This window comes from Mauremys mutica, chromosome 2 (genome assembly GCF_020497125.1).
Source record: "Mauremys mutica isolate MM-2020 ecotype Southern chromosome 2, ASM2049712v1, whole genome shotgun sequence".
In the NCBI taxonomy this organism is placed as follows: domain Eukaryota; kingdom Metazoa; phylum Chordata; order Testudines; family Geoemydidae; genus Mauremys; species Mauremys mutica.
The window spans coordinates 247,578,693-247,605,658 of record NC_059073.1 but is presented as its reverse complement, the minus strand read 5'-3'; the positions used below and the strand labels follow the sequence as shown (position 1 = coordinate 247,605,658).

Here is a 26,966-nt window from a genome sequence, read left to right as displayed (position 1 = left end):
ACCTGGGAATGATATTCTAAAACTTGGATCATTTTCCCAGTAGCAAAGGTCAATGTATAATGTTATGACTATGACAACTAGAAATAGATGACTTGGATTTATTCATAAGTGTGAATTGTGTGACTACATGTACAAGTATAAATAACCATTTTTAAACCCCTAGCTAACATAGAATCATATTTTTAAGGAGTTTGATCATGCTTCAGAATAAACATAAATTAAGTGCTATTCCTACAATCCTGACAGGCAAAATTCCTATCTAATTTAAGTTAAGTCCTGGTTTGCAAAACGCAGGCTCATGCCCTAAGCTGTTAAATGCAGAGTAGTATATTGAATCAAGAAAATTATTCTGTTATACAGTAGGCAGCTAGGTGCTGGTTTGAATATTTATTTTTATTTTAACAAATATCCCCTATGAAAACAAGTGTTTAGTTATTGCTGCTCTCTTCAGTTAGCTGAATAAATATGGATCATGTTATTAACATTGTTAAAAAATTCCCGTGAGTTTATTCCCAGTGATTGGTGCCCAGGAAAGAGAGCCCCACCACAGCTTACTCACTAATTTCCTTTCACACCCACCACACAGCTGTATTTGGAAGAACAGGAAATTTTAATTAAGACAAAAAACTCCTGCATGATGATTTCATTTCCAAAATAAATAAAAACAAGCTGGCATCTCCCCTGTGAAAGGAAGGAGCCAATTTACACTTTTTGCTAAGTACAGTTGGTTGTCCTTTTTGCTCGTTTTGTTTACATCTTTTGGATTTCATTACTCATGAAACAGACAGCTGGCAGCACTGGCTAGAGCCAGGCATTCTATAGGAAGGTACCACTGGTCTGGCAATATGTCCCCCGATGAGTCTGGCCACTCCCTGACTATTTGGCCTATATCCTCCTCCCATCCTTGCAATTCCAGCCTTCGGGCCGCTTTATCAATTTGTAGGTTGTTTTGTGACGAGGACAAATGCCCATTACAGCTTAGGCTGAGCAGACTACATTTACCATGTAACAATATGTGCTCATCAGTTTTTATTCCTATGTTAATTGGTACACAAGGAAGGGTCAAGTGAAGGGCACCTCCTAAGGGGGTTTCTTTAAAAATGTAGCGTTAGGGGCAGATTTTCCAAATCTGGCCTGTTTGTGACTAGCACTAATTCACAAGGGCAATCACTTGTGCATACAGGCCTTCAGCATCCTGTCCCCTGTTCACACAAATGATGGAATTTGTACACATAGGGTATGATCCTGCGCCACTAAAGTCAATGGAAGTTTTGCCATTCACTTCAAAGGGAGCGGAATTGGATCTGTACACCTTAATTGGGGATTGCTTTCTTTGCACAAATGATTGTGTGCACAAGTGATTGTCTTCACTTGGATGAATATAGATGGGAGCTGAGTTGAGGCCACTAGTAAATTTGGCCCTTAATTTTCTTTAATTAAATGTAGTGCTAGTGAAAAGTGAAAAGTTTCCATTTCTAGAGACCAAAGTCTTCTCTTTATCCACAAAAAAAGCACTGAATAGACAGTAGCAGTGCAAGTTTCCCAACACTACCCTACAGCTATGGATGTTATCCTTGATCTGGACAGACCATCTGTACTGGCCAAAGGGTAGTTCATTCTCACTGGCCATTCTTTGAAGAGTGCTGCTAACGGTGCTTGGTTGTGACAGTGGTTTGGTGATGAGAACATTTGCCCACCAGAAACTGAGCTTGGAGCAGCATCTCGTTTCCCATGGGCCATCAAACAGATGTCAGATGATAACTTGGAGCCCAAAGTATCGATGCCTGAGAATAAAAGTACTGTGTACACCCTAACATGCCTGTGGACCAAATTTTGCTCTCAGTTTCACTGGTGTAAATCTGGAGTAACTCCATAGGTTAGTGGAGTCACTCCCAATTTCCTTTGATGTATTGGAGTACATTAATTGGCTCATGATTAAGAAGGCTGGTGGATTTGTTCATATTTTTTCCATTGAAGTACATTTGAAAATATTCGGCATAGCAGCCAAACTGTGGCAAAGTCGAAGCCTTGTGCAGCTGTTTTCTCCAATAAAATCTACATTTTCATTCCATTTGGAAGGTTTGCTTCTCTCTGCCAGTCATTTTCAGCATCAAAATCTATCAGCAGAATCAGACATGTCCCTGTGGGTGAAATCTCATCCACAGAATCCAGCATTTTCACAGCATTACTCAAGTTGTTTTACGATGGAGTAAAATGAAGCTTTGAACTTCCACCACCATAATGTGCCTTTAAAGTTCCAACCAAAAGCAAGTTAAATTCCTATCTGGCAAGTAGATGAGCGCTGTATTATGCTGGCAGTATGCGACTGTTTAATCCTTTCTTAAATCAACATTTCTGACATTTGAAATTGAAATTTGGTTTTGAAAAGTGAGAATGCACTTTCTGATTCCTGGTGTTCATGTATTTTCAGCATCCCGTGTACTGTGTAAATGTAGTTGGAACACAGAACGCGCACAATCTCATTACAGTTTCTACAGATGGCAAAATGTGCTCCTGGAGCCTGGATATGCTCTCAACACCACAGGTGGGTTTGTTTTCACCTACACAAGAAGAAAACATCAATGTTAAAGCAGATACTTGCTTAATGGAACATAGTTCCTAAAAGCCAAAACTTCATATCCTACACAAACTGAAACCAATGGATGCACTTGAAAGAGTGCAGCTTGCTTCCAGCAGTCTTCTGTAAGAGCCAAAACCCATTTCCTTTACCACAAATCATGTAATTATTGTAATACGTTAATATGTAGGTCAGTTTCAAGTGAAAATGAAATAATCCATTTTAAAGCACAGTAATTATAGAAGTCGCCTGTGGTACAAATTGCACTTACTCTAGATTGTTTAACAAATATGGACTAGATTGGTCTGCTGCAGAACACACTCGACCCAGTTATATGTCTCCAAGATACGGTATCCCACAAGTAGGAAAGCTTAGCTTGTTCATGCATTCAGTAACCAAGGGAACGAACTATGCAAATCAAAAGTTTTAGAAATATTTCCCCCACCCCAGAATGTTTGTTGTTACTGGCTCCCAATCACACACTCACACACACATACACAGACACCCCTTTTTGTATTGGAAATGAAAGGAAATCCAGGAAATTTTTCCAAACTATTTGTGATTATAGTAATGGAAACTAAGCAACAAGCTGATGCTGAAAGAGACCTTTGGAGAGGCTTGTTTAAATCTGTTTGTAGTCCAGTACATCCCTTTCTTCTGTTTACTGGGAAGAAGGATTTTTTATTACTGGGTTGCATTAAAATGTGTGAGATACATCACCAGGTGGATGAGGTAATATCTTTTATTGGACCAACTTCTGTTGCTGAGAGAGACAAGCTTTCGAGCTTTTACACATCTCTTCTTCAGGTCAGGGAAACTAACTGAAAGCTCGTCTTTCTCACCAACAGGAGTTGGTCCAATAAAAGATATTACCTCAACTTGTGTCTCTAATAGCCTGGGACCCATATGGCTACAACAACACTGCATTCATGAGATAGATCACGACAGTTGTATAATCTTGTTTTAAAATAGCTAGTAGAAATTTCTCTGAAATTAACATTTATAGTAGTATTACCTATGTGCAGATACATATGAGTTGTTTGGTTTTAATAGTTATTGACACAAAATGCATTGACACAGCACAGTGCTACAGTTGTGACACAAGGGCTTGTGAATACTCCTGTTCTGTAACCTCTCCACTTACATGGGATGTCCATGCATACTGCAGCTTCAGAATTGGGTTCCAGCAACACGGTACATTCTACATGGAGTCAGAGATCCTATCCTGAACTTACGCTGCTGTTTCAAAAAAAAAAAGCATGCGACTTGAAGTCAAGGTGCTAGCCTCAGCTTAGAATGTCATGGCGTTTGCTGGTTTATCTCACAGTCTTAAACCTTCTAAAAGTATGGAGCCAGATTTTCAAAGAAGCATTGGTGTGTCTGGCCACCAGGTGACAGTTGTACATATCGGGGCAGATCCTCAGCTGATGTCAATTGTCATCGTTCCATTTAAGTGAGAGCTCCATGTAGACACCAGCTGAGGATCTGCCCTATGAAGATTTGCACCCACACAAGCATATGCATATTTGCTCCACATTGTTGTGCCTTTGAATTTGCTAGTTTTTGTTTTTGCTCTTTTAACAAAGGCAAATGTTTTTCATGGGAGGATATATTCCAGCTAGTAAGGAATACCATAGAGCTGATTTTGCAGCCTTTACTCCCATCAGACTTCAGTAAGACTTCTCCTGCAAGGGAAGGCTACAGGATTGGGCTCTAAAAGACAAGTGACTTAGGAATTTTGAAAAGGGAAAAAATACCTGGCTAAATAGCTATAAATGAAAATCGCTAAATCTATCATCTGCATTGTGGATTCTTGAGTTACACAATTTAAGCTTCAAAAGCAAGTGGTTTTGAGTTATATATGTGCAAAAAATAATCTGCTTAAACTATATGCTAATAAAATAGAGTATCCACACTCATGTTACTTCAAAACATGGACACAGCTTATTTGGTTTGAAGTGTGGCTAGGAAAAGTGAAAGAAAATATGCTTACATGCTTGCAACTTGACAATAGAACCCAGAGTGAATGTTTATGGTTGCTACAGCAACCACTTGAAAAATGCTGTTCAGAATGGCAATGGTGACATGACCCGAACTTTCTAAATCGGTTCTACTGAGGTACAAGTGGCATAGTTTGGTAAGTGTGCGGGGTGTATCTGATATTACTTGTGTTTCTCGGTAAACAATTGATTTCAAGAATGTTTGTAAATAGACGGGTATTGTATGTTTTATTAGAGCCTGGGGCTGACAAGTGAAGCCATTAAGGTATTATCTTTAGTTTCTGCACCATTAGTTTTTAAATTCTCACCTGTCATCTCTGTCTGACTTAAAAAGATGTAGCACAGAGTGATGAATTCCAGCTGCTTTGTAACTTGGGATATGCAGCCATGTGAACGGCAGTATCAAGCATCATGATTGGTGACATTATGGTGGCTTCTTGTAATGCCCTGTGCAAGATCAACACGTCATTTAGCCAAATGATTTTTTTCTGTGATACATTTAGAAAACAATTGGTGAAGAACAAAAACAAAAAAATAACTCTGGCCTGTCTTGGTAGGAGAGCATGGAGCTGTCCTACAATAAATCCAAGCCGGTGGCAGTTACAGGAATGGCTTTCCCAACAGGAGACGTCAACAACTTTGTGGTTGGCAGCGAGGAGGGTACCGTCTACACGGCTTGTCGTCATGGAAGGTGATTTTCAATACTGCTTACTTGCAGCATACCCTGTTTCTGTCTCTAGGGGGTGAGGCGGGTGCTAGTGTGGAGAACAATCAGCCTCTTGGGTTGGTCCATTATTATCAGCACTGTTTGGGTTCTGTAGTTTTACACCATTACAGATAGTTTAGTTTTAGGGTATTCAGATCTGAATTAGTCACAAGAGTAGGATATAATGCGCCCTCCCCCCGCCACACCCACTGTTCATAACCTGTAGCTTCATCGTAGGTCTCCACTCTGGAGAGTCAGCCCACCTTGTTTGTTCAGTTACACCTCCAGACTCTTGTTAATAGCTGGTAGAGATATAGTCTGTTAAAGGGCAAAGTTCTGACCTTGCTCCTCTGAGTTTAGGGGTGGGGACAGAAGAGGGCAGAATGGCAGCAGCCCGCAGAAGGGGCTCAGAGCTATTCTGCCTGCACAGGGCAGAATGGCTCCTGGAACGTTGAGACAGATCAGTCAGCAGCACTCCTCACCATTTCTTAAAGCAAAAGCATTATGCATGTCTCCCACCTAGCACCTCACGGGTGCTGGGGGTCTGGACGCAACCCCAAGGTGGCTAACTGCTCTCCCTCAGCCTAGAACATCCTTGCATGACATCTTCAGCCTGCCTTTTTCTAGCAGGTTACACTGGGGAGAGGCTTCCTACCGCATCTTCTCAGGAGTGCACCTGCGTAACGCAGGACAAAATGTCACCCAAAATGTACTGTTGTTGGTTAGGGGTCTGATCCTGCAACCTGTACTCCCATTGGCTTCTGTGGTAGTTTTGCCTCAGTAAGCAGCACAGGATTGGGCCATTAACGATCTTTATGAGAAAGTGAGGGTTTCTTAAGCACAGTGTGAAGACTGCCCATTAGAATGTTCTCTCGCATTATAGGGAATCTACCCAATGCACTGATCTTTCAAAGTATGAACTATGACTCCACGTATTAGATCAGAGGAGAGCCTTGGTGCTATGTACACTCTAACTATGCTCTCCTATTCTTCACCCAATGTGGTGAAGGTGTAAATCCACTTCCATAATTTAAACGAGTTCCTTATTTTGCACCCTGTAAACTATTTCAGGATGCTGTTAGCAGCCAGAGGAATCTCCCCAGGGGCACTTCAAAGATCAGTTCCTCGTGTTCATTAAAATGAGTCTCAGCCATCTTGTATGCTTGTGTTAACTGCTAACACTTTCATTGTGCAGCGTTCTTGAGAGCCTCTTGTAAAGAACAAATTCTTCAGCTTTCCGTCGGTGGTTTACATTTTATTCAACACTTTGAAATGTATTGGGGGGATGTAGCTTCACATGCTGTTGTTTTCTATAATTCTAATGTCCAAATAATTTTCCTTAATGTTTATGCAGTGTTTAAAGAATGGGCCCTCTGTTACATATTCATAATATTAAACAAATAGTTGTACATTTTAAAAGGATTATTTTCGCTTTTTTGCTGATAGTACAGCAACACTCAATGTCTCTGTCTAGGGGTTATAGTGATGGAGTGACTGATGGTTTGAATTAATCTTTGGCTGTCTGGATAAGTGAAAGCTGCCCAAGGTCATTTCTAAGTTAGCACTTCTAATCTTTCAGATGTGCCTGTTTTGTCTCCCACCAGAGGAGGAAAGTGTCAGCTGCTCTTGCTATTCTTGCTTCTTTGCCATTTTTGCCTGTGTTCTATTGGGAATCATTCCCAAACTGCATTTTATTTTCATAGGTCCTCAATGCTCTCCAACACAGCATAGTGCAGAGGGGAGCAAAATACTGGAGAAAGCTGCATCTAGGAAAAACAGCTATGCAAGTCACATCCCCAGAACCTAGCTACAAAATATCCATGCAGCCCATTAGCTGTGTGGAAAAAAGAAGGGAGGGCTGGAGAAAAGACCACAATAAGACTGGCAGTAAATCAGCGCTTCCTCAGAGGTATTGCAGAATTCAACCACTGGCTGATAGCCAATGGCAATGCAGCTACTGGTTCAGCCATGTTGCTATGGCTGATAGGGCTGTTTGAGGAGACAGCCTGGAAAGGTTCCTTCTAATACAGTTCTTGGCCTTGCCCTCTGGCTGCTCTGCATTACTCTGGTCCTACTGAGAAAGGGTAAGACTGCATGGACTTTGCGGCTGTGTTAGAATGAGTTTGTTCCTTTTGTGGTGTATGTATCCATGTGCCTGAAGGGGAGATGTTATTATTCTCTTTTCTTTGTATGGTGGGGCAGTGCGGTAAGTTGATTCGGGCTGATTGTTAACAGAGTGAGTAAAGCACTGTACGTACGCTCTCTAATGACGATTTACATATTTTCCTTTTTTATAGCTGTTCTGGTCTTTCCTCATGTGATCTGCATTTCATGTAATAAAAATGGAGCTTGATAAGTTTATGAATGGGATTAGATAATGGAGTTGCCTCCGAGAGTGGGGGACTGGACATGATGACCCAGGAGATCCCTTCCAGTTCTATGTTCCTCTGAAATGGAAATCTTTTCTTTCAAACCAATACCTAGCCCATAGGACTTGGCCACAAATCCTGTTTGCCTTAATCATATGAATAGTTTGAATCATATGAATAGGATTTGCTTCTTGGTGAACTGGCCAACTGCCATGAGAAGGTTATTTCAAATATTTAGAAAGAAAGGAAATTGCTAATGATGTGTCATTGTTATTTATGCATTTTGAATTTTAATGGATAATTCCCATGATAATGGCTCACTCTGAATTATTTGGCTCTCTGAGTCTTCCTTTATTATTATTCATATTATTCTAAAGCATAGTATAGTTGATACTGTATATAAGTGTCACATATGGATGTATTCTACAGAGTAAGGAAGTCTCAGTAAGTGGGGTTCTGGCCACCCCTGTGCATGAATTGTGCCCACAGCAGCACGTCCTTAGAGACAAAGCCCAAACTGAAAGATACTGAATTTTACAGATTGCATGGTAGCTTACTAGGGAAACAATGAGACAAGAACTTGAAGATAAAGAAAAAAGCCTAGTTTTCAAAAGTCCCTGAATGTTAGTGTGTGTATCTTCTTTCTGCAGTAAAGCAGGAATTGGTGAAATCTTTGAAGGCCACCAAGGACCTGTCACGGGGATCAATTGCCACATGGCAGTGGGCCCAATCGACTTTTCCCATCTCTTTGTCACATCATCATTTGACTGGACAGTCAAGTTGTGGACCACAAAGGTGAGAGATCTGGGAGGGGACTGAGTAGGCTTGCTTAGTACATTTAGATAACTTGTATAGGCAAATATTGCCCATTTTTGCAGCTTATAATCAAGGCCTAATCTATTCCAACAGATGGTTGCATCCACTATTATTAATTAATCGTTATTTTCCCCTCATATACTTTCCTTTTCCCTGTTACTCAAGTTACCTATCCAAATATTGCAAAAGAAGCACAGTATGAATTTGGGGAGGTGTTACCTGAAAATATCATTCTCAGAAATACTTTGAATCTTAAGCTTTAAATGAGGGTGAAGAATCTGTTCCATATGAAGGGATAATTTAGCTAAGGTAATGCATGAGGACTCCATGGCTAAAATTTGTCCCTAGTATATCTGCCTCAGCTAAATTAACCCACGGTTTGTGCCATCCTACATGTAGGCTTCTCCTTGCCTACACCTCTACACCATCCCCTGATGTTGTGATGGCAAAAAGCCACCCTAACCTATTGTTTACTGAGTATCTGTAAGGGCCAGCACAGTCCAAAAAGAAGATGATCACCCCATCTCCTTCCCAGCCTCTATCTTCAACAACACCATCTGCCCTCCCTTGAGCAAATCCCCCTGGGGGTCAGGAACATCCAAGTTGGTGCCGAGAAATAAATGGCCCAGTACCAGGTTCAGCGAATCTGGTTCAGTGAACCTGGCCCAATGGAGATGCACCTGTAATAAACTCTGTCATGTAATAATTAGCATAATATGCCATAGATCTATAAGTACTTGACAAAATATCAATTAGGGTTGGTCACCAGAACAGCATTAGGGAAATCACTGGTGCTGGAGTAGATGACTTGAATAATACTTTCTATCGCTAACAAATATGATTCTCTGACAGAAGTTAAGCTGACATTTTCTAGCACTTACTAAAGAATTGTGCTTCTGCAAACGGAATCAGAATGTACTATTGATGTTCTTGACTTTGGTTACAGTTTGTGTTAGTTTGTATTATAGTTTTCAGAGTGACCAACCCAGTAGTCCGTATGCAGGCCAAACTCCTAGGGTTAATAATATGCAAACAGTGCACCAAGATGTTGGCACAGAAGTAGGGTTTTTTTCCTTCTGACTAGAGGAAGCCCTGAGGAGATTTAATGTAGTTATTATCAGCTGTAAAATCTATACACACTGTACATGTACATGTCCAGGGATGTAGTGCGTACAGACCTCACACAGAGAGATTATTTTGTGCAACAGAAATTGCCATACAGTTTGGTGAAACTAAGCAGATGCAAACCCCATCTTCAGTAGTATTGTCTTGGTGTAGGATAACAAAAGTGAGGGGAAAAAAATGAAGTTAATTAAATAGACCAGGCTACCTTCATTGTGGGAGCTGAATGGAAAACAAAATCTAAACAAGTATAAGTTAGGTTAATATTCTTGCTGATGAAATCATCTAGATTGTGTTATTATCATTCAATAGGTAGAGATTTGTTTTTCAAATGTCTGATTTTAATCTTGGCAATGTCTTTAAGAATCGCTGACGTTGTTTGGCTCACATCTTGAGCTGCACCCAACAGGAGTCCAATGTTGGAAACTGACCCAATCAGGAAGCATCTCAGAATGTTTTCCTCAAAGGCATCATGGGTGGGAAATGTTGGTACAGATGCATAGCAAATGTAACTACAAAACTGGCTAGAGGCAGGTCATGTGACAGCATTATGCTCTAAATAGAAATGGAGCTACCTCGATACTTGGCAGTTATTTGAAGTTATGCAAAGGCTTAATTATATGTTTGTTAAATATATAATCTCAGGGCCTGATCCAATGTCCATTGTAGACAATGGGAGTCTTTTCAATGACATCAGTGATAAGAGCTGCCACGTGTTGCACTGCTCCATGTCTGACATCTTACAGAAACTAACAACTTAATTTGTATGATTGTAAATAATTTGCATGTAACCCTAAACTTCATCTTACAGTCAACAGACCCTGCCCCAACTTGCAGTGGGGATGGGATATGGAATTGCTCAAAACTTGGCAGCTGTAATGAGCATTCTGGCATGTGTCTGGGGAATTGGTGGGTGCCAGGGAGGCCTGGGGGTAGCTAGGGAATGGATAGAAGCTGTTTGAAGGGGTAGCTGGGTGGGGATATCTGGTGGCTGGTGGGAGTGCTTGGAGTGGCTGTCTGGAGGGAGGCAACTGGGGGCTTGGTGGAAATATGGGCAATTGGTATCTGGAGGTGGCTGGTAGGACTGATTGGTGAATAGATGGGAATCTCAGTGGGTGTGTCTGGTGTCTACAGGTACCTGAGTAGAAGAGATGGAGGATCACTAGGAGGAGCTGGATCGGGGGATAGATGGTGAATGGTGCTGGGGTAGCTGGGTGGGGGTGACTGATGTTTGGGTAGGAGCCTGGGAGGGGGTGTCCGTGTTTATGGGTCTCTGGGTAGAGGTGATGGGGGATCACTAGGAGCTGGATGGGGGGATAGATGGTGAATGGTGCTGGGGTAGCTGGGTGGGAGTGACTGATGGTTGGGTAGGCCTGAGTGGGGGTGTCCAGTGTCTTTGGATCGAGGGGATGGGGGATAACTCGGAGCTGGATAGGAAGATAGGTGGAAAATGCTGTCTGAGGATGTCTGAGGTGACTAAGGCTGGGGAAGGGTGGCTAAGGGAGTCTGGACTCCGTGTTGGACCCTCACCTTCTGCCCCACGCACTTCTGCTTGGTTTTGCTGCTGCCTCCTCTTCCCAGCTGCCTCTTCCCCACTGAGATCCAATAAGGGGAGCAGCCAGGGAGAGCCAGAAAGACCACCCAGAGGGCTGCTCAGCAGTTGCTACTGTTGCCCCTAGCAGCTGGTAGCCACAACTACAGAGTTCCTGAAGCTCAACTGAAAGTGTGACGTCTCAGCGAGGCTGCACTGTGGAGTACCAAATACGTGTGAGATGCATGATATCATGTGAGATGCCTGGTGAGTGGGTTTTGAATTTGTCCATAAGGGCCCGATTCATCAGTGGCTTTAATGAAATTACACCAGGGATGAATAGGACGTCTTATATAACACTTTACAAATAAAACCACAGTATTCTAGAATACTGGTCTAAAACTCCAATAGCACAATTGTAGAGTGTTTTGGACACAGAAAATAACACTGCTGATAGTGGTCCACAGTCCACCATCCCCATACAAAAATCCAGTGCCAAAACGTTTGAATCAAATCCTGATGAATACAATAATTTAACAAAGAACTAAATTCATATCTGTAATAGGTGACCTTTTCACTGTTCAGGAGAAGGCTCCCATGGTAGACAGCTAGCTTTTTTATTGCAGCTACCTTTTAAAACTTTAATCTGCTCAGGAATCCAGCCAGATGGAGACACGAGACCTGTGCAGAAATGCCAATCTATACTTCCTTTTCCTTCTCATTTGACCAGTGCAATATTTTGTTTGCATATCATTTGGTTAATTCTCTTGTTTGCAGTTAGTACAATATTCTGCAGCGAGGGTTTAAGGTTTTTTTAATCACACTGCTCCCATTAAAAGCCTGATCCAATCCCACTGAAAAATCATTGGAAAAGCATCTGTTGACTTCAGTGGCCTTTGGTTCATCCCTTCAAATAGTTTGATTGTCTACTAATAAATCAGTGGGTTAATTTTAATTAAGTGCTGATGATGCTTTACGACGGTTTACTCAACATTGCTTTTGCCCTTTGCTCCTTATTTGTCAGATCACTCTTTTTCAGCATCCAAAGGCTTTAGAGTTTGTTTGTTCATACAGACGCTGTCTTCTTAATCCCATGCATATTATTCTCCTTGGTCCTGAAATTCAATTCCTTTTTTTTTAAAGCTTCAGAGTCACTGTCCACTTGCAAAGCAAAACATGAAACCTATGTGTTTCTATTGTCTATTGACGTTGTGCAGCATCCTGGGGTGCTTATGGGAAAGGCACTTGGGTAGTGCGAGATTGACTGATAGACTGAAATCACCGGTTCCCTTAAAACAATCTGGCATGACATTTTATAACCTGCTCTAGCAGTTAACACACTTTTCCGTCCACTGAAAGGCAGAGTTCAGACAAATAACTGAGAATGACATCCTCAACTGGCTGAGAAATGAAGATCTGTGGGTATCAGTGATAAAATGTTCAAGTAATCACACTTCAGATTATTAAGTAATTATATCACATTTTTAATGCTTCTGTAAGCGCCCAGAGAAATATGTCTTTTGTTAAGGTAGTGACAGAACCAGAACAAAGGAGGTGGGGCGATAAAAAATAATGTACACTCCTGGCTCTTTGACATCAGTGGCACCATGAGATGCCCGGTGAAGTGAATGGAAGGTTTGCCATTGACGCATGAGAGCATGCCATGACCTGTTAGATCCTGGGATCCAGAACAGTCAAAAGGGAAGTGCCAGTGGGAAAAGCTCTGCTGAGCCTTGTCCTTAATTAGATATTGTCTGGGAGTGCCTTGAAGATATAAAGTGCTTTGGAAAGGCTAAATGTAGTTAGTTAATTAATTAATTAATTAATGCTCCTGTTGATTAGATAATTCATAAATGCTGTGTTGTTAAATAATGCAATATAAATATCTTTAGTATTCTGACAGTAATTGCGGTGCAGAGTGGGGGTTATGTTATGAGAAGAAAGCAGGACTGGATTTCTTGGGGCTTATCAGTACAGCGCATTATTCTGCCACAAGGAGACTTTAGCTGCAGACTGGAGGAAGTTTTCTGTGCTTGCTGCTGGAGGGAGATTGTACAGGCTGGAAAGAGACCTGGATTTTGACTTCCCTTTCCAGTGTCACCCATCTCTCCCAGTTTTTACCATTCAACTCTGCTAGAAGCATGGGGAAGCTGCTTATGGTTGGTACACTGTTCTCCACTTGTGTCTTTGTCTAACACATGACCAGAAGGGGTAGTTGAGTAGAAGAGAGGCTGTATGTGTCAGAGCCCTCTCCTAATCCATACTTGTGTCTCCTCCTTTGCCTTATGTTTAATCAGAAAGGCAAATGCTGATAGGGGTATGATTCTCGCTTTGTGTGAGAGAGGGCCCGGGTTCATATCCTGGACAAGCCCAGTCATTAGAGTTTTGATTTAGTTGGGATTGGTCCTGCTTTGAGCAGGGGGTTGGACTAGATGATCTCCCGAGGTCCCTTCCAACCCTGATATTCTATGATTCTATGATAATTAGACTGAGAGAAGATGTGGAGTTGACTGGCCATCAGGATCACTCCCACACTGCTGGCAGGGAATGGTGGAGCTGGCCGGAAGTTGTCCCTCTAGTCATTTACTCCTCCCTTTTGTTTCCCTATTCAGTTTTGTCTTCCTTCTTTTGCACCATTTGCAGCCTCTTCTTTCCAGTCCCCCTTTCATTCCTTGTATTCCCTCTTCCTTCCAATTGCCTTTGCTTGCCTCTTATCCCCTTGTTCTCCTGAGCTGCTCCAATCCACAGTCTATTGTGCTGGGCTGGTACGCTTAATTTTAAACAGTGGAACAGACTTACACATTTCAGTTTGGGCTCTACATGCAAAAACTTCGCAATGGACTGTGGATCAGATGCACAGCAATGTCTGGGCAGTTATTGGAAGACAGTGGCAGCTGGTGGGGGATTAGAGGAGGCACATGGCAGTTGAGGAGGAAAGCTGCTGAGATGGGATATTTTTGCTTCAGGCAGGTGTCTTGGTAGCCAGATGTTGGTGCAGTTTACACTTTGTAAGTGGCTATCAGGGGAATAGCAAAGCAACCAAAAGGGGATTTACTTTCTTACAACTTCCTACAGCCTGCCTTTGGTTGTTTTTCCTGATATGACCCCTCCTTCCACGTCTTGGTGCAAATGACACCAACCTGTACTTTCACACCATCTTCCCAGCCTGTAACTTGAATCAACACTTACATCAGTTTTGAATTTGGCCTGGAGACTGAACAGCTATCTCATACTGAGAGGTTGTCCTCTCCTGGAAGCACATCAATAGGACAATGTGAAAAAGTTTACATTGCTGCTGCTGCCTATCTCCTGCCAAGAATGAATCTGAATAGTAATAATAATAAAAAAGATGACAATACAACCAGTGCAGTAGAACAAATGTGCTCAGATGGAAACTGCTGAAGCAGAATGAATCAGAAAAATTGAATTATTATGTGTTAGTCAATAAGAAAACAATTTATTCATAAAATATCCATATTTTTTAAGTTTACTAGTACACAAATTTTTAATAGTTTTAATTTTTCCTTTTCTAAATAATCAAGAGATTATTGGATCTAGAAATCTGATTAGCTGACATTGATTTGATCTAGTATAATACCAGTTAAACTAACTGAAGTCAGTGTCAGCTCCTTAGATTTCTTATCAACTAACTCACATTTACTGATACAAGTACAGAAAAAAGTAAATAGCATTTGTGATAAAAGTACAATAAACTTAACAAAACCCCGTATCAAGGGAGGTGGTGGTTCCTCCACCACTGGGAATTTTAAAATCAAGATTGGATGTTTTTCTAAAAGATACACTCTAGTTCAAACAGGTGTTAATTCAGGAAGTCCTATGGCCTATGTTCCGCAGAAGGTCAGACTGGATGATCACAATGGTCCTTTCTAGCCATATAATCTATGACTCTATGAAAACAATTGTACTTGACATTCTATTAAGCAAAAAGACTACTTTTGTCAGTTAAACAGAATACAGGTTGGTACTAATGGTACAGTATGTAGAACTTACTCCACTGCATCAATTTTGTCCTTTTTTATTTTAATTTCTAAAATTTCCTAGACCATAAATTGTCTGGAACTGAATAGTCTGCTTTAATAATTAACATCTCACTTTCCCTGCATGTGCCTTCTCACCAAAGCTATTGCTTTCATGCTTTTTCCTGGAGCTACCAGAACTCACACAGCAGGGAAGCACACCAGCCTTCCAGCTCTGGAAACTCTGGTTCAGGCCTCCGTGGCATTAGGTAGGAACATTGAAACTGAGTTGGGAGAGCTCCTCCTATCCTTAGAGGACATTTGTCCATATCACAAAACCACAACAGTTTGTAATTTCTGTTCTAGAGGTGCCCTGGACAGATCTTTAATTTAAAACAGGAAAAGCAGTTAATTCAGCGGGGGCCCTGGACGTCCAGACAAAGTTGTATTGGTAGAGCTGTGTGAGAAACCCATCTGATTACTTATGCTGTTACTGGCACTAACTCACATCCTTAGGGACTAATCCTGAAATCTTCAGTCATGCATTGATCCATTAGGGTCAATAAACATCATCTTCAACCCCAATAGGTTGCTTTGCAAAGCTCAGGTGTTGCAAAGATTCCTTGAAAATGGCCTAGGTGACCTGCTGAGGATTCCTCTTTCACAGGGAAATCCCTGGGATGTGAAAAGATAGCATAGTGGGCTCTATACTGCCTCTATTTATTAGCCCTCAGCACAAGGAGTTGTTCTGGGGAAGGAGGTGTGGCTGGAGCACATTGAGTGTCAGCAAGCCATGACTACCAATATGGCTCTTGAGGGCGATCAAAGGCAGCTGTAGGTTATAGCTCAGGGAGTGCTCTAACTTGCGCCTGGAACCATTCATCCCCTGACAGCTCCATGGACTGAGAAAAATGCGGAGGTGTTATAAAGACACCTTTGCCCCCCCCCTCCTCTTTGGGCCTACACTGAGTGCCCCTGGGCCTGACATGGGGATTAGGGCCAGTGGAACTATTTGGGTTACTGAGGGTTGCATGCTCGGGTCTGTAATCCATAACTTTTACTGATCATAAAAAAAAATCGTTATCGTAGAGTATATCTCTCAGCAGAAAGAGGGGTGGGGTGAGACAGGTCTACATTTTAACCTTTTCCCAGTATATAATGTCAGTTAGGAGGGTGATTTTTATTACATCATTTCTATGCCAGGAAAAGCCTTAGTGTAGACACAAGAACAAAAGTACTCTTGCCAGTATAAACTGTGTCTCCACTAGAAGGTTTTGCTGGTATAACTATACGGGTATAGCTATTCGGGCAACTTTATAGACCAGGCCTAAGTGACCTGAATCCACTGAAACTTTGATGCTCCCCACAAAATGTTGCTTCCTTTTGTCTTGCACATACTCCTTCCAGCCCGCTTGGACTCCGTGAACTCATGTACCCCAAAAAAACGTTGTCCCCGTTCTCTCTCTGGATGGACTCCTTGACTATCCTCCAGTCTCCCACAGATTACAGTGGAGTTGTGTCCATTTAACCCAGTGGCAAATTTGACCTTATTTTTTCATGGATGGACAGCTACATCACATCCCCTAGATTGTCAGCTGAGATCCAGTGGCACTAAGAATCCTTCCTTAATCTGCCCCTAAGAAGTATATTTCTATTTAAGACTTCATCTCTTTAACAGAAGTAATTAAAATTGCTAATCATTGCATATGCTCATTGAATCAGATTATAGATTAAAACAAAGGGTGATAACGTTATCATGCATGGAAATGTTCTGTTTGCCATGTGAGTTCAGGAATGTGAGTTTTGTCCAAGACCAAAGCAATGAATGCTTTTGCTTCAGAGCTCGCTTTTTGTCAAAAAGCCAAACTGACTTGGGGAAGAGGGTGGAGCTGCCTGTTCAGACAGGATTTTTAGTTTTTGCCCTTTACCTCTGGAGCCAGAGGTCTGGCTCTCATCCAGCCATACGAAAAGAAGATTATGGTATTTTCTAGGTAATTTTAAGGGGCAAAACCAAAGTGAAGTCAGGTGGTTTCAAGTCAGCCTTGAATTTTTCACATTAAGTGTTTCTCATGATTTTGGTTTTCGGTGTAACTGTATTTTAAATAGCGACAGGAAAATATGCTTCAGCAGGCAGGCACATTCCAAACCCTGTTTCTTCTTGCTTATGAAACATCTTGTGAACAAATCTCCATGTTAGAAAATAAAATAGACATTTTCTGAGAGGTGGGGCTGGCTTGACAAAAACTGAAAGGGCCAAATTCTGGCTGAATATGCACTTGTGTAAATTCTGTTGTAATCAGTGGAAGCTTCATGCACATACCGAGAGCGGAAGTTAGCATTAGGGGTTCATCAACCGACACAAAATTAAGTCCCAATCCCATTGAAGTCAACAGCAAAATTCCCATTGACTACAGTGGTGCAGAATCAGGCTGCAACTATGAAGTATTTCAGAATAATTAAGACTATATACAAAAAATATTAAAAAATTGTAATGCAGCTAATCAACAAAAAATTCCCTCCATCTACTACAGCAACCCTCATTGTGCTCTTTGAAATATTTTGTTATTAGAAGGAAAGGAAATATGTTCAGAATCCTACAAGATGGGGTTCTCTTCAGTAATAATTAAGCTCAGAGTCTGCGGTTGCTCACCCAGGAAAACTCTGCAGATCTCCTGATCCTACCAGCCACAAAGACTAATCCTGATGGCTCAGTGTAAACTGCTGTTTGGCCACATTAGAGATTCGTCAATATTTCCCACCCTCCAGAGTGCAGATCCTAGCAAGTGGCATGTTGAGAATGAAACAACAGGGCTCATGAGAAGGCATAATACTTCCCGGAGCACAAGTGTGATACCAGACTGGCCAACCTGTGATGAAATTGTATTTTCTATTTTTTAAAAAGATACAACTGAGCTTTGAGGGGCCTGATCGCAAATGATCCTTCCTCTTTCCAGTGAGAACCATAGTGTTTTAATAACTGTGGTCACGATCCCTTGTAAGTATATCCATGCGATCCTGCATCCCTGCCTCTTTCCCCCACTCAGTCCCCATTGCCTATCATCCACAGCTCAGAGCAGGAAGAGGAGCGAGGTGGTGCTCAGGCAATACCTCAGGCAATGGTTGCAGCAGTGGAGGAACATAGATAACCATCATCATGGAAGGGGAGAGACTTACCAGGAGGCCTAGTAGTTTATTTGTTGGCAAAGGGAGAAGAGGAGGCAGAGAAAAGGGGGACAGAATGGTGGGGGTAGGAAATCCAAGACAACCTGTGTTTCTAAGTAAGATGGGGGAGTGAGTGAGCCACCTAATCAAACAGCAACAGCAACATATTTCACTAAGCAAAATATTCCTCCTCAAGGCTTTATTCTTGGGGTTTGGAGTGCACAGGTTACTGGGATTTATGCAAAGAGCCAGCCCAGGCTGTAGTCCTTTCCTTAACAACGTGGGGCCTGATCCACTGAAAGAGTTCAGTGGGCATTGGCTCAAGATCTAATTGAAAAGCTCTGATTCCGCTCCTGTCTAGCTGCCAGTGAGGTGTTTTATACAGTCCTCTGGCTTTTCTCTGAGTATCTCATTGGGCCTCAGTCTCCATTCCTGCATCCTTTCTACCAGCAGGTGATCTAAGGTGGAAGTTATCTCCCTAACTGTTGATATGAGAATAGGATGCCAGGTTAGATGTTCTTAATTATCCTTCAGATAGTCCAATCAGAATTTGGTGGTTGTTTTGCTGAGGCAGCCAGAGTAATCTTTGGTGCCCCCACATTGGGGGAGTCAGAAGACAAGTTCCTCAGAGTGCTGGACCCTCTGGCTCCACCCCCCGAGCACCCTCCCCCATGTAACAGTATGCAGGAAATGCCCCTCTCTACACCTCCTCAAATCCTGCTCTTCCCCTCCCCCCCTGTAGCGAGCACACTGGTTCCACTGTGAGAGGGTCCTCTGTGGGAGGGAGATGGGGAGGGATTCTCCGCTAAACAAGGAATGCACTAAGCCATATTCTTCCTAATGTCAGCCAGATAAAGCCAACTCTAGCCAATAGCTGCCAGTATGTCTCAGGGCCTTTCTCTGAAAGAACAAAAATATTTCTGCAGACAGGATTATGAGCTGAGTAAATTGCACATCAGCCTGCGATGCAGTTAAGGCATAGTCATGGAATCTTCCGTGGTGCAGAATAAAACATGTATGATCGGTGGAGCTAAGTGCTGATTTCTGTAGTAACAAGATAAGGATAATACATTTTGAGCTTTTTGAATAATGAGATTCAGATTTATCATTGGATATAATATTGTAATGAGTCATTTACATATAGGTAAGAGCTGCAAGAAAAATTGCTTGAGAAAAATAGCAGTCTTTTAAAAGATATCAGTGGCTAAATGCATAGTGTAGTAGCATATAGAAAAGTGCCGACTTAATAAAAGGATGCTTTTAAAAATAAAAGGTTGAACCCCCCACACTAAAGCTTAGCTGATGAATTCAGCAGTTTTGAAGAAACATGTCCCAAGTACAATTGGCCAGCTAGAAACAATCTGCCGATATAGCAAAGGTATGCTGAAATCCTGGTCCTCTTGAAATCAATGGCAAAACTCCATTCACTTCAGCAGAGTCAGAATTTCACCCAAAATTGCCTATTTCAAAAATAAGTGGATTTGGCTCAAGATATTGCTTTCATCTATTTGGTCTGTGTGTAAGAATGATAATGGGGGCTGAAACTTAAGAATGCAAGCTCATCACATTTCAGTTCCAGTTGTTTCATAACGTTAGCCATATGGTAGGTATACAGCTTGTAAGTCAGAAGTTCAAGCAATTTAAAATGGTGTTAAAATGAACTTTATATGGACTCACATTTTAACAGTTCCTATAACTGGTTTGTAGTGATAAATGTGATTTTGCAAATGCTGTTATGAGGAGTAAGGACTACTCATGTGCCTAAGAGTTGACAGGCCTGGGCCCTTTGTCAGTGGGTTTACAGTAAAGTCTAAGGCCCCAGTCCTGCACTTGTGCACTATGAGTCGTCCCATTGAAGTCGATAGAACTACTCACAGTACGTAAAGTTAAGCACGGGCCTTACTGCTGGCTTGTGTAGAAAGGTTGCCCAGTATTTATTTCTTCTCAAATGAAGGGATGCAGTTCACAGACCCACATTCCCATAACATGTTTTCCAATAATAAGCTAGTGATTGGTTAACCAGGACTACCCCGGCTATTTGCGAGGGTGGAATTGCTTATCTCCTTGTCCTATGCAAACCCACATTCAGATTCATTAATATGAGTCTCATTTTCTAAATGGTTTGGATGCTTCTTAAATGCACATTATTCTGGCTGTCCAGATTTTATCCCTGACTTCAGTTTTGCATATTCAGATCTTCACTATCATGGTAATGATAATGCTTAGCACTTAGACAGTGCTTTTCATCCATCAATCTCAAAGCACTGTACAAAGGAAGGTAGGTATCATTAATCCCACTTTACAGTTGGAAAAGTTGAGCCATATAGGGTGAAGTGACTTACCAGAGGTCACCCAGTAGTCAAAGACAGAGTCAAGAATAGAACCCAGGTCTCCTGACACTCTTTTCAGTACCTTATCCTCTGGATCATGCTGGTCATTATTTGGTAAATATATTGCTGGAGCTAAAAGGCTATAAAAAGTGAATGACAGAATAAAATAAGAATAAATCCAATTTCAAAAATGAAATGTTGATTGCAATCTACTGTGGATAGATTTTGTGCCTCTTAATCACATGCCATTTTGTGACATTTATAGTCTGTAGTACTGTATTTGTAGTGTATTTTATGTGCATGAGAAAAATATGTGCCTATAAGCAATTGAGCGGACTTTGTTTCCTTTAAACACACAATTTTATACTACTGATAAGTTTTCTCCAGCAAGTTTGTATGTCTGACATCTTTGAAACCAGCACAATTTACAATGAAAATATAAAATACTGCATGCTCTGTGTATGTGTTTTGTAGACATTGTGGAGTTGCGTGACCTGCTCTGAATTCTATTTGCAGGCTTTCAAGTGAAGATATTAACTCCCAAGTATCTTTTATAATACTTCTGTCTCCTCAAAACCCTGATCATCACTTAGCCCCCAGTTCTGCAAACACACATGTGCTTAATTTTAAGCACACATGTCGTCCCATTTACACTTTGATGGGATATTCATGTGCTTTTCCTTATTTGGGGAAGAATTTGCTCTTGCTATTTTTGTTTGTTTGTTTTTGCAACACTAAGACTCCAGAAGACAATATTTAACCTTTTTAGAAAGAGTGCACATCAAACTGAGGTAACTCGTCATCTTGCGCTCCAATTTACAAATAAAACAAAATATTTGTTACATTTATGAAATAACAAAAATTTAAGGCCAAACGTGAACACTTGATCCTGCTGCCACTGGAAGTCAGTGGCTAAACTTCCATTGACACAAACAGCGTTAAAGGAGGCCTATGAGTAGTGTCCAATGCCTTTGTGTTTTAAAAAGACACTGTCATGTAATTAAAGCTGCAAATATACTGTTATAAAACCTATGGTGGATAGAAATGTTTTCATTCATTCTTTTTATACTGCAATGAAAACACATACATTCCTTGGCAGTGTGTGTGCGTGTTTTGTGTGTACACTCACAGACACTGTGGAGGACTATATACATACACACACATATATATAAAACCTAAACATGGCAGCAATGTGTAATGCAGGATGATAGAAAATGAAACAAATGAAGTAGAGTTGAAGCTGAGCACTGTGTTTTTATTGACAAAAATTAATAAAATGCAAAAAGAAACAGCATAATAAGTAAAAATTCAGTTCCTTCACTTTTAGAAATACTGGTGATATCAATAATGCAGGTAAGAAACTGTTCATTAAAAATATTATTTTTAATTTTAAAGTATTCTTCTAGACCCCGATCCAAAGCCAATAGGACTCCTATTGACTGCAGTAAGCTTTGGATCAGGCCCTTAAATTGCAGTTTTTATATGGAAATCGGTTAGTGTTATCAGTAGCTTATTAGCAAATAATTACAACTGCTTGAGCTATTTCATGTGTTCCCAGCATTAGTTTATGTTTTCTTTCCCTTGTTTTATTATCAGGACAGGGTGTATTCTGTAATGACCTTCTTCAGAAACCCCAAATATTTAAAACCAGTATAAAAATAGGCTAACAAAGGTCTTCTGTATGGAGTGTTGTTGTAGCCCAATGGGTCCCAGGATATCAGAGAGTCAAGGCGGGTGAGGTAATATATTTTATTGGACCAACTTCTGTTGGTGAGAGACAAGCTTTCAAGCCAGAAGAAGAGCTCTGTGTAAGGTTCAAAGCTTTTCTTTCTCACCAACAGAGAAGTTGGTCCAATAAAAGATACTATCTCACCCACCCTGTCTCTCTGAGGGTCTTCTGTGTAATACTTTACCTGTCACTAATGTCCCTTTACAAGTGTAGGGTATAATCATAACTTTGAATTCTTATGTTCCCTTCCTTCAGATCTCTATCATACCCGACTTATAAAGGCATTAAACCAAACCCAAAGAGCTGTTACAGACAGCTGAGTGGATGAGGAAGACGCTTTTTAAAAAATCCCATTGTTTAGATTTCTGTCACAGGCTATGAGAATACTTAATTTCTCTTATCTCTGGAGTTTTCATTATCATTTAAATTTCATTTTACATTAATTGATCAGGGATTAGTGAAGGCATTATGCAAAAATTAGAATAAGAGAAGCCAGATGTGATGAATAATTCATTATGTCCAATTACATTTTATTTCTGGTGTACTTCAAACTTGCCTCTGACTTCTAAGGTGTTTTGAAATTACAATGTTCGCTTAAAATAAGATCTGCACCACTTGATTTATGTAGCAACTATAGTCTCCCTGCTCCCCCTCCCCCCATTTTTAAATTTAATTCTAACCAGTTTGGGACTATCCAGCTACTATCGCTGGAATAATCTGAATCACCTGGGAAAGAAGAGGAGGCACTGGCAGAGTGAGAGCAATATAAGCAGGCGAAATGACCCCATGAAGCAGCAGACAAAGAATTCAGCGAGGCAACCCTTTGCTATCGCGTCATCCGGCAGTCGGTCTCTCCCCTTAGCAATACCCCTGGTCTGGGACGTAGCAAAGGCTGCTAATTGGCCGCTGCAATAGTGCAAGCGCCGCTAGGTGGCAGTCGCTGCCTTCCGTGCAAGGAGCCCCCATGGGCGGCTGCTCCCTGGGAATCTCGTGATCCTTATCAGCTCAGCCCACAGAGCTGATTTATTTGTGTGAGCAACATGCAAAGCGCTCCCTCGCCCCCAGAACCCCCCCCTTCCCAAAACAGGCCCGGGAGCTAAGGGGCAGCGGCGCTGTTACCTGTGTGCAATGTCTCGAGCTACGTTTGAGGCTGCTCAGCAGCTCCCCACCCAATCACCCCTTTGCCCCCCCCTTCCCGCCCCACTGTATTTTATTTATGCCACTGGACAGTTGTTGCCCCATTAAAGCTCCAGTCCCACCTTCTGCAAGGACCTTTCATCTGGGGAAGTTTTATGACACTTGGTAAATGTGCAAAGTTTTTAATTAGACTCGCCAGACAGCCCGAGGCAGCACTAGCGCCACGAAGTCTTCATGCTTCTCTCTGCTTTACAGCACAACAAGCCGCTCTACTCCTTTGAAGACAATGCAGACTATGTCTACGATGTCATGTGGTCACCAGTGCATCCCGCGCTCTTTGCCTGTGTGGACGGGATGGGGCGCTTGGATCTGTGGAACCTGAATAATGACACCGAGGTGAGGCGGGGTGGCGGGGGGAGCCCTTAACCCTGCGCGGGCCGGGGTGGGGGAGAGGAGGAGAGAGATCCCTGCCTCTCTGCTACCAAACACTCTCCTTCTTGTGCCCTCCAAGGGACACTGAACTCCCCCACTCCCTGTATGTTTCAACCATCATTGGCCTGCCCGCCTGGTATGTTTCAGGAGACACTGATCTCCCCCTTCCTGTACGTTTAAGAAATATTGAATCTCCCTCCGCCCCCGGTATGGTTCAAGGCTCCTTGTATGTTTCATGCAAGTTAAATTTATGGGGGAAGGGAAATAATGCAATCCCCATTCAAAAAAATCAAGCACAGAGCAGCAAATAGATAATGTTTCGCCTATTTGGGAAGGATACTCCCTGTCTTTGGATTTATTTCAAGGCAGATTTTAACAATGTCTCCCATTTTGTGATTTTTTCCCCTTTTGGCGAACGGTTTCAGTGAGACATTTAAAATCCCACTGTCTCCCCTCGTTCAGATTGTCACAGCTTGACAGCCCTGAACCAACACCACAGACCTGCCAAGTCTCACTCAGGTGGAGTGTGATACTTCCTCGTTTGGGATCGATTTTAAGGCAGCTTTATAAGTTGCTCACTCTTTTAGGATGAAGGATTGTTTTTACTTCATTATTATTGTTTCTTTATCTATTATTAATGATTATTATATTTGGTTTCTGTTATGTCTTCAGTCTATTTTAATGGAACATTAACTCTCCTTCATAATTGTTTTTCCCCCAACATCTCCGGCAAATTGTCACAGCTTGACAGCCCCACAACAGTACCTCCAACCTGCTAGGAACTTAATGATGCCCATGTGTTACCCACCACCTCTTACATTTCTTTCAACCCCATTGAAACAGAAAGGGCTAATAAGAGAACTCTTTGCAAAGATGAAGTAGCAAATACTGTACTTAAAAACCAAGCAGCCTCCTTCCTAAATATAGATAGTATGGATTTAGTGTTCCTCTTTATTTTTGTGTCTGGTATAATTTCAATCAGAAAATATCACTCCAGATGTTTAAAAATATTTCTAGGTATTAAATGAATGAGCACAATCTTGATTTGAATTTTCCTTTGATGAATCTTTGCTATAAGAACCATCACTGTTCTAAATAACCTGTGTGTTTTGATTATACCAGCAAGATTCATATTTTTCCATCACCCAAGCACTAACTGTTTATTTTCAATGGCATAGAAAATGGCATAGAAAACAAAACAAAAAAATCAGCCTAAAAATAAGGTCACATTTTAGTGGACAAGTTATTTTCATTTTCTAAAACAAACGATGAGAACAAATGATAATATTTTCCCCATTTCCTACAATATTTCTTTAAAGTTAGCTCATTTATGACTATGTCTTTCATGTAACTATGATAGATATACATTTCAGCCAAAGTAAAATACAAGTGCAGTTTATGGTCTCCAAATCAGTGCTGCTTGCCATAAATAAGTGTGGACAGGTAAGAAGAACAAACGCTGAAAACTGTATTGTCACGTGGCGCAGCCATGCCTTTTGAAGTGTTCTGAGCAGGAAGTACTGCAGCCTTTTTAATTAGAAAGCATACAGCTGGAGGATATCCAGGAGGACTCTCCTCAGAATTTCTTTTGGGGAGGGGAGGAACATATCCTTCAGGTGTTCTCATTAATGCCACTTTAACAACATAAAAACCAGTTAACATTTCAAAAAGAAAAAAATAACCCTTTCAGGTAAAATCCTGACCCCTCCAAAATCAATGGGGACTTTGCTGTTGCCTTCAGTGGCACCTAGATTGCACCGCAAGTAATTACCATGAGCCGCCTGGTTCTGCTCCCATTGAAGTCAGTGAGCTGGATCATGCCCTATATGACCAAGCTTACAGATAAATTTTGAGTAAGAAAAGGCAAATGCGCATCCACAGAAATGAATTCAGAGTTTGTTCCTGCATTCTGTATACACCCTCAGCCACCAGCAATTTCACAAAGAATATTCATTCATAAGGGTCAAAATCAGCTCTCACATAAGTGTGAATCTCTGTTGAAGTCAATGGTATTATTACAGCTTTACATCAGCATGAGAGCTGAATTTGGATCTATGAAGAAAAAATTACTATTCCAGTTCTTTAATAAGCAATGATGGAATAACTTGAAAATGTTTAGAAATCATAAACTAGCATAAACTAAATGAATGGGAGGTTTGGATTCGCAAGGAAAGCAGATCTGATAGATAGTCAGAGAAAGAAAACCATATACAATTCTTTTAAAAATTACAACTGAAGGTGATCAATGTTTTCTTTGACCCTTTGCCTGGTAGCTTAAAATTAAGTTATAATGATTATCTATAGTTGATTATTAAAGGATCTGAATGAATTATTCTGTTTACTAATGAAAAATCTTTGTCAGAGTTTTATTAATTAGTCATTTAATAAAAATGAGATGACTAACCTGGGAAATGCTTGGGACTCCTTAGCTGTGTTTAAACATACAAAACTTTCTAGTAATAGATGTCAAATACAGATGGAGGAAAATAACAAATATATTAATGGCTTTTAATGAGATCTACTGATGAAAAGTGCTATATAAAAGGTTGGTTATTATTATTATTAATAATTAAGTTTTTTGTTTATTTGATTTTAGGAAATCAGCTGCATTAATGTTTAGTTATTTTGAAAACTGATGGAGAAAATATCGTTTTTTAGATAACTTACAAAAAACCTTCCAATTTCTTGAAATATAATACAATTTCTACTAGTCCTCTTCTCTATATTTATTTATTTCATTTTAATTTATTAAAAGTGCCTAACCCAGACTCTAGATGCTTTTTGATCCAAATGACCATAATCTTTTGACTATTCTCACAATCAAACTTCAAAAGAGGGCAGAACTAATCACATGTAGCATTCTGGTTTGTGGATAAGGTGTTTGGTTTTTGTAATAACAATGAAAGTTATCATAATTGATTTATTTAACATTAACACACACACTCCACCCCCCAGCACATCCTTACTCTCCTGCAAGTTGTATAATATTTTTAGAGGTATCAGTATGTCAGATTTTCACTTAAATTTAGGATGGAAGATCCTGATTTCCCAGTAGTGTGTCCACAACATTTTTTCTT

At 40.9% G+C, this 26,966-nt stretch overlaps 1 protein-coding gene across 4 annotated transcripts in view; it reads left to right on the top strand.

The window, feature by feature from the left end:
• DYNC1I1 (dynein cytoplasmic 1 intermediate chain 1) overlaps positions 1-26,966 on the top strand; it is a 241,604-nt gene that overhangs the window by 188,134 nt on the left and 26,504 nt on the right. For all 4 annotated transcript variants that reach the window (XM_045004527.1, XM_045004526.1, XM_045004524.1 and 1 more), the window contains 4 exons: positions 2,432-2,545; positions 5,136-5,269; positions 8,304-8,448; positions 23,713-23,853. In XM_045004527.1, the coding sequence (XP_044860462.1) occupies positions 2,432-2,545; positions 5,136-5,269; positions 8,304-8,448; positions 23,713-23,853 (534 nt within the window). The remainder of the gene's footprint in view (positions 1-2,431; positions 2,546-5,135; positions 5,270-8,303; positions 8,449-23,712; positions 23,854-26,966) is intronic.